The 8422-nt window shown below is 40.5% G+C and overlaps 1 protein-coding gene across 2 annotated transcripts in view; it reads left to right on the top strand.

Annotated features, from left to right (window-relative positions):
• Positions 1–7282: 7282 nt before the first annotated feature.
• zdhhc2 (zinc finger DHHC-type palmitoyltransferase 2) overlaps positions 7283–8422 on the top strand; it is a 32724-nt gene continuing 31584 nt past the window's right edge. For both annotated transcript variants that reach the window (XR_005992432.1, XM_041796942.1), the window contains exon 1: positions 7283–7576. Coding sequence is in view for 1 of the 2 variants with exons in the window: in XM_041796942.1 (XP_041652876.1) it covers positions 7450–7576 (127 nt within the window). In the remaining variant the exon portion in view is untranslated. The remainder of the gene's footprint in view (positions 7577–8422) is intronic.

The following is an 8422-nucleotide window of genomic DNA, read 5'->3' as shown; positions in this document are numbered from 1 at the left end:
TTATGGACCTGGATGTAAAACACTGTGATCAGTAGTTTGATCTTTTAATGATTACATGAGAAGAAGAATAATTAACACTTTCCCACTGTAATCTTGCACTTCTTGCAACAATCTTTGATAGAGAAAGGCTTTGTTGTGGCTACAGTGAACACTGTTATAGTTCAGCATGTTTTGATTTCTGTATTTGTTTCTCTTTTCCCCATCAGTATGAACAGCTAAGTTCATATAAAAATAAGTTCTAAAGTGTGGTCAGAATTGATGTAGCACATGCAAAACCTGTAACACTTTGTTTCTCCCCTTTTCACAATATAACTAAAAGTCCAGTGCTAAGTTCCCCATGATGTAAATAAATGGAATATTTGAATTGACCCTACCTGCCAAGTAAAGGATCACATTTAAAAGTCTGTATGCCATTTTTGCAACAACAAAAAGCCAGAGAAATGCAGACTATCTCTATAATACATATGACACATTTTATTTGTAACGCATTATAACACATTATGATGTATAACACAGTTGTAATAGAAGTCATGGCTATTTATAATACTCTGCAACAGTAACCAATATCATAACCAGTTACAATCCCAGGGTCTATATAATAAATTGCAGATATTCATTTAATATGTTAAAGTGTTCGAGTCATGCAAATGTGGGGAATTTTTATTACCAAAGTTTGAATTGAACTTTGAAATTAACGGCATTTATGGCAATTCGTTTGTTGGGTCTTACATTATCTTAATATTACTATTTTTCACTTTACTTTAAGTCAGTGGTTCTCAAACTGGGGTCCGGGACCCCTGGGGGTCCTCAAGCCATAACATGGGGGTCCGCAAAATAATTTAAAATAAATTGCTAAGGTAATGCCATGTCATTAAAAGGAAATAAATGCATATAGGGACCACAGTGCCATAAAACAACCATACTAAACCAATGACTCCAACATAAGTCAGCTGTGGGCCAATAAAAACTCAGATATGATTGTGACATATCAAATAAATCTACAGTACTGGTGCATCAGTCACTTTACTCAGGATCCATTTGGTGTGCAGGTCCAGCTAGCAACAATGGATAAATATTTAAAGCGTGTCCACTTCATCAAGTGATGTTTGGCCCAAACCAGCTAAAGTGAGAAAATATGATGACAGCTATCTCGAGTTTGGTTTTATTGAGATGACAGCAGACCAAAATGTGTTGTGTGTCTTCATGTAAAGCCATGAAGTTTTAGGACAACACAACAAAAGTTTATTCCCCACCTGCCAGAAAGCACGAATGGTGAACCTGGGAATGGGTCTTTGGAAAATGTTCTCTCCTGGTAGGGATCCTTAGCCCCCAAAAGTTTGAGAACCCCTGCTTTAAGCAAACAATGGCTTCTTATAATGGCTTGTATCAAGCTTCTAATGACCACTTACCTTGACTTATAATCACATTGAAATGCATTGTATCATAAGTATACACAGCTAAGGCACTGCACAGAATCCTCAAGCTCCCAGGCCTCTGGTAGAGGACCCAAGCTTGAAGGAGACACAAAATCACCCAGGAAGGTTTGTGGGGAATTATTATTATTATTATTATTATTATTATTATTATTATTATGGGGCCGTTGGCATTAATGTATAAATAGTGAATTAATTTTTAATCACATTATTTGCATGTGTAATTATCCATTTCAACACACTTTGGTTAAGCCACTGCAACAACTGCACTGCAATCAAGGACAACACTACACCTTAATATCTCACCTTACTAAAGACAAAAATCACTGACAGCTTAGACAAGTGGAATATCTGCACCATAGGTCTTTCCTAATTGATTTTTGTGTATCCATGCATCTCTCACTCATGTATGTATGATAACTAAGGCTTTTTTACTTAATTTGCATCCTTGTGATCTGCACAAGAAGCTTTGAAAAAGTAATAAACAAACTGCTGCCTTATTTAATGTCACAATCTTTTGACATTAAATGATCTTGAATGAAGTTGTAAATGTACAACTTCCCATTAAACCCATTATCATCACTGTGTGTTAAACTGTTACATTTTAAGAGGATCAGGGCTGTGAGAAAAAGGAAACACTGGTGTGTCCTTGTACTGATCTACAGAATCCTCTTTTCTCACCTCCTTCAGGTACATACAATTCCCTCCAAAAGTATTAGAATGGTGGGCCCAGTTCCTTTATTTTTTCTGTAGACTAAAAACATTTGGGTTTGACATCAAAAGATGAATATGAGACAAGAGATCAACATTCCAGCTTTTATTTCCAGGTATTTATGTCTTGATCTGATGGACAAGTTTGAAGATATAATTATTTGTTTGAACCCACCCATTTTTCATGTGAGCAAAAGTATTGGAACATGTGGCTGTCAGGTGTCTTTTGTTGCCCAGGTGTGTCCTATTACATTGATCGTTCACACAATAAATTGTGCTGAATGTCTACTCTCAGTTTCAGATATGGGTTTTGCCTGTGCAGACTGCATTTATAGTTAGAGGTGTAAACAATATAAAAAAGGGAGCTGTCTATAAGTGGAAAAACAAGAGATTGTGAAGCTGAGAGAAGATGGAAAATCAATCAGAGCCATTGCACAAACATTTGCCATAGCCACTACAACCATTAGGAATGTCCTGAAGAAGAAAGAAACCACTGGTGTACTCAGTAATAGATGTTGAATGGCTAGATCAAGGAAAACAGCAGCAGGTGATGACAGAAACATTGTGAGAGCTGTAAAGAAAGACCCTAAAACAACTGTTAGTGACATCAGCAACAACCTCCAGAGGGCAGGAGTGAAGGTATCACCATCTACTTTTCACAGAAGACTTCATGAACAAAAGAACAGAGGCTACACCAGAAGATGCAAACCACTAATTACTAAGAAGAACAGGGAGGCTAGGCTTACCAAAAAGTTTGGGACAAAGTTTTATAGACTGATGAGACAAAGATGAACCTTTACTAAAGTGATGGAAAGGCTAAAGTTTGTAGAAAGAAAGGATCTGCTTATGATCCCAAACATACAAGCTCATCTGTGAAACACAGTGGAGGTAATGTCATGGCTTGGACTTGCATGGCTTCTTCTGGGACGGGCTCATTAATCCTCACTGATGATGTAACACATGATGGCAGCAGCAAAATGAACTCAGAAGTCCACAGAAACATTTTGTCTGCCAATTTTAAGACAGATAAAACCAAACTGGTTAGGAGGTCCTTCATCATGCAGCAAGTTAATGACCCAAAACACACTGGCAAAACAACACAGGAGTTCATCAGAGGCAAAAAGTGGAAGGTTTTAGACTGGCAAAGTCAGTCTCAAGACTTAAACCCTATAGAGAATTTTATCTGCTAAAGAGGAGACTGAAAGGAGTGACCTCCAAAACAAATAACAACTGAAAGAGGCTGTGGTGAAAGCCTGGAAGGGCATCACAAAAGAAGAATGTAAAAGTTTGGTAATGTCAGTGGGTCACAGGCTTGATGCAGTTACTGCAAGAAAAAGATTTCCAACTAAATATTAAGTCTTTTTCAGTTTAATCTGTTTTAAATCTCTCTGTTCCAATTCTTTTGCTCACCTAAAAATGTGGTGTTAATCAGATCAAGATGTAAATACCTGGAAATAAAAGCTGAAATGTTGATCTCTTGTCTCATATTCATCTTTTGATGTCAAACCCAAATGTTTTTAGTCTACAGCAAAAATAAAGGAATTGGGCCAACCGTTCCAATACTTTTGGAGGAGACTGTAGCCTATAAGAGACTGGAAGATCTTTCATCATGGTGGAGGGAGAACTATTTCCAGGTCAGTAAAGGAGAGAGGATGCAAAATAATGAAATGATAAGCAATGAATGCCACTTTTAACTGTTCTCTTAAGTCCTGTTCAATCCATTACAAGTTCATTTTCCTGTGCACTGTATAAAGCTGGCCACACACTACACGATTTTTAAATCTGAAATGATTTTAAAACTGTGGGGGACCACAGATATGAGGACAATTTCAAAAGATTTTTCATCTTTAATCCACTGAACGCACACACTAGATGACTCAGCCAGATTATCAGATCACTGAAGACCACACACCTGCCAACCTGCCCACAACCTCATGTGATCACGTGACTTCAGAAAAACACAAACAAATATGGATGTCTGTCGATACCGTCTTGCTGTCCCCCCACAACAGAGTGCCCTGGCATGTGTTACAGGTGCAGCAAAAATCTCACCTGACACATCAGATGGATGTGTTCCAGATGGATGTGTGTTTCACACATCCATCTGGAAAATTTTCAATACTAAGCGTTTGGGAAAGGGCAGAGGATTTGAAAGAAACTCGGAGTGTGATCGTGAATGTTCTGTCTGTCACATCTTTATGGGCCTATCAGAGCAACAAAACACATGATGTAGCCATTATTGAGGTGCGCGTGCGCAGCTACCGAGGAATAACGCGAACCATGGCGACCATAGATGTCAGTACACGACTTTTGTTGTTTTTGAAAAGAAAACAACTCACAGCTGTTTGTTGTTCTTCTGTTAACGAAGAAATGACGTCAAGTTCTGATAAAACTGGCACTTTAACAGCATCCACGCTAAGCTCTTTTGCCATAATTGCACCGGGCTCTTGTTGCTGCTTGCATACGTCACAACTCCGCCCCACCTGAGAGTACTGCCCCTCGTTGCTGATTGGTCCTGTCACTTTCTAACCAGGCCCAAACAGTTCAGACGGGAGCTTTGCAAGATGGATTTGCCGGTGAAAAATAAGGAAACGGGAGTGTCCATCTGCTTTGCAAAGTTATCAAAAATCATAAAACAAGGGAAAGATTCAGGATAAAATCCTGGCTGGAATTAAGGTACAGTTGTGTTTATCGTTGTGAGCAGTAAAAGTACGTATGAGCCGTCTGGTGACACTACCCGGTCTGCTCACTCTTATTGGTTATTGTAGCTACTCCGTCAGCCGCACTACGACCTAGAATAGTAAATATCAAACATCTTTTATGTTTACAATTCAGGATCTGGGATGCTCCGGCGTGATTTGGAGCAGAAAATTAATCGTGTTGACACCACACACATGCAGACTATTCAGACAAAAAATCGTCTGCGACGAGGCTCAAGTCGGCATATGCACCTACAATCATTGGGGAGTCAAATCTTGCCTAAAATCGGGCTTAAAATCCTGAAGTGTGTGGCCGGCCTAAACTGTTAAAAAATGAATGCAATGATTTTCATATCTCATGAACCCATATTTTATTCACAATAGAACGCAAACATCAAGTCAGATACTGAGACATTTTACTATTATGTGGATCATATTAGCTCATTTTGAATATGATGGTAGCAGTACATCTAGAAAAAGTAGGGGTGAGGCAACAAATGCTGGAAAGGTAAGTGGTATTAATGAAAAACACCTGGAGGAGCATGCTGCAACTAGTAAGGGTAATTGGCAACAGATCAGCAGCATGGTTAGTTCTTAAAGGAGCATCTTAGAGAGGCAGAGTTTCTAAGAAGTAAAGATGGGTAGAGGTCCACCAATCTGCGAAAAAGAGCATCTAAAAATGGTTGAACAATTTCAGTAAAATTGTTCTTCAGCGTCAGTTGCAAAGACTTTGAATGCCTTATATATATCATCAAAAGTTTCAGAGAATTCGGAGAAATCTCTGTGTGCAAGGAACAAGGCTAAGGGCCAATATTGGATGTGTGTGATCTTTTAGTCCTCAGGAGGCACTGTAATAAAAACAGGCATGATTCTGTACTGGAAATCTCTGCATGGGCTCAGAAAGCTGTATCATGCAAAGAAGAAGCCATATAACAACATGATCCAGAAATGCTTATGTCTTCTCTGGACCAGAGCTCATTTAGAATGGAGGAAAAACGAAAAACTGTTTTGTGTTCAAATGGACCATCCAGCTCGTTATCACTGTGCAATTCAAAAGCCAGCTTCCCTGATGGTATAGAGTTTCCTTAGCCCCTATGGAGTGGGCAGCTCACACATGTGGAAAAGATCTGTCAATGCTGAAAAGTATACAGAGGTTTGAAAGCAACATATGCTCCCACCCAGACAACATCTCTTTCTGGGAAGGCCTTGCATATTTCAGCAAGATAATACTAAACCACACACCACATCCGTCACAACAGCATGGCTTCACAGTAGAAGAGTCCTGGTGCTGATGTGGCCTCCTGCAGTCCAGACCTTTCATCGACAGAAAACATTCGAAGTATCATAAAGTAAAATAAAAACTGGCAAAGAAGACCCAGGACTCTTGAGCAGCTATAATCCTACATCAGAACAGGATGGGACAACATTCATGTCCCAGACCTGGTCTCCTCACTTCCCAGATGTGTACAGACTGTGATTAAAAGAAGCAGGATGCTACACAGTGGTAAACATGGTCTCTGCTTTTTTGAGATGCATTGCTGCCATCAAATTCAAAATGTTAAAATGTCTCAGTTTAAACATCTGATAAGTTGTTTTTGTTCTATTGTGAAGAAAATATGAGTTCATGGGAGTTTTGAAAAGGGGGTTGTAAAATTAGGTCTGTATCAAAACAGGAAGTCAGTTACCTTTAGTTTAAGAAGAGGGTGGCATAAAACCCCAACAGATTTTAAAAATTCAAATGGTGAGTAAAAAAGGGAGATTGATTGTGATGAGCTACATGTGTTCCAGAGGTTTGCTACAATATGTGGCGCTACTGCACATGAAACGTACCTTTTCATTTATGTCATCTAGATTATTTTCCTTTACTTAATGTCAATCTGAACATTTCTTCTGTTATGTTCCTTTTGCTCATCTTATTATTTTTATTTATTTTATTTTTTATTTTTTACCATGGAAAGGAAATCACATTGTGTTTGAATTTTGTTTTTTCTTATTTCGACCAAAAATCATTTTGTTTTTTTAACACTTGGTATCCGTCTCAGAATCATAAGCCCAGTGACCTAGAGATGCACCCATACCACAGCTCGGTAAAGACTCACTAAATCAGCATGCGACATAACTGATTTTTTTAAACGTTTCTCCATAAACAGAGCAACAGTGCATGATCAGGATGTGCCTGGCATCATCCAGACATTGTTGTGTGCGTGTGTATGCACGCGAGTGAGTGTGAACAGACCCCGTCTCAACACTCGCGAGGATGAACTTATTGAACCCATCTGCTCGCGGTGAAAAATGTGCCAGGCTTGCAGCATCTCGCGGACGCCATGGCAACCTGTGGGGAGGCAGCAGGGGCGGTCCTGGCTCCGTGAGTGAGAGTGTGGTTGTTAGTGGCTCTGATATTTTGTTGTAGTGTTTGCTGGTGGCTGAGCAGGACGATCAGAGGGGAGCAGAACAGCAGCAGCAGCACTAGAGGCGGGAGGATGTAGCGTCTGTGCTACCGATTAGGCTGATCAGAGTCGGAGCTACGATGCAGTGACAGACTACAGGAAGACACGAGAGGGAGAGTAACACACGATTGCGCACGAGGGATGATCCTCTCCTAGACTATGGCACCGTCGGGCTCGCGTAGTATCAAGAGGGGCTGTCAGAGAGTTTTATACTGGATCCCTGTCCTCTTCATCGCCCTCATTGTGGCTTGGTCATACTACGCTTATGTTTTGCAGCTTTGCATAGGTAAGAAAGCAGCTGTCTGGTGAGTTGAGGAGGAGGTGTGTGTTAGTCTGTGAATGTGTGCGTGTGTTTCAGGGGGAGAAGGAGAGTGGGGGAATGCCTCTGAGTGAGTGTGTTTAAAATGTGGTGGGGAGACATCTCTGTTTCAGCAGTTTCTGGTCAGGTTGGTTCTTTAGAGATGCTTGTGTTTTTAATGCAGTGTGGACAGTCACATGACAATAACGGTTCAACCAGGGACAGCCAGCATGCTGCCACAACAGAGTTGCATTGGTCTGTTTTGGTATGGAAAAGCAGAAGTTGAGTTTTGTCACTGACGGAATCATGAGTGTTTAACAACCTGCAGAAGACTTTGAGGACATATTCATTATCAAAGGAAGTCCAAGAAAAGGATTAGGGCCATCCTTTGAGATTCATTATCCTACACTACCACTCTATCAGCAGTATCTTAAAGACTTACTGTAATAGCTTCAGGCTTGTGTAGTCACTGAGCTCCATTATCCGAATTTATATCCTCCACCACAACACAAACAGCAGCAGCAGCAGCAGCAGCATTATCTTCTGGCAAGAAGTCTGTCTGTAATGGCTTTTGAGTCAGCCCAGCCTTCTTCTTTCTCACCCTCTGGCTGCTGAGCGTTGGATGGTGCGGTTACAGACAGCGAGCCTCCTCAGTGAACGCTGAACACACAGTTGACCTGGATAGTGAGTAATGGTTTCTAGGATGTCTCTGAGGAGTCTCAGCAGCCTACTCCCGTGCTCCATTTGGCAGCTTGTCAGACCCCTAGGAAAGCAGATCTCTTCTGTCAAAACCGGGGGTGAAATAGAGACAATTTAATGAGACCAAACACAGGA

Source organism: Cheilinus undulatus, linkage group 10 (genome assembly GCF_018320785.1).
Source record: "Cheilinus undulatus linkage group 10, ASM1832078v1, whole genome shotgun sequence".
In the NCBI taxonomy this organism is placed as follows: Eukaryota; Metazoa; Chordata; class Actinopteri; order Labriformes; family Labridae; genus Cheilinus; species Cheilinus undulatus.
The sequence above is the reverse complement of the archived record's forward strand: the minus strand, read 5'-3'. Positions and strand labels throughout refer to the sequence as shown.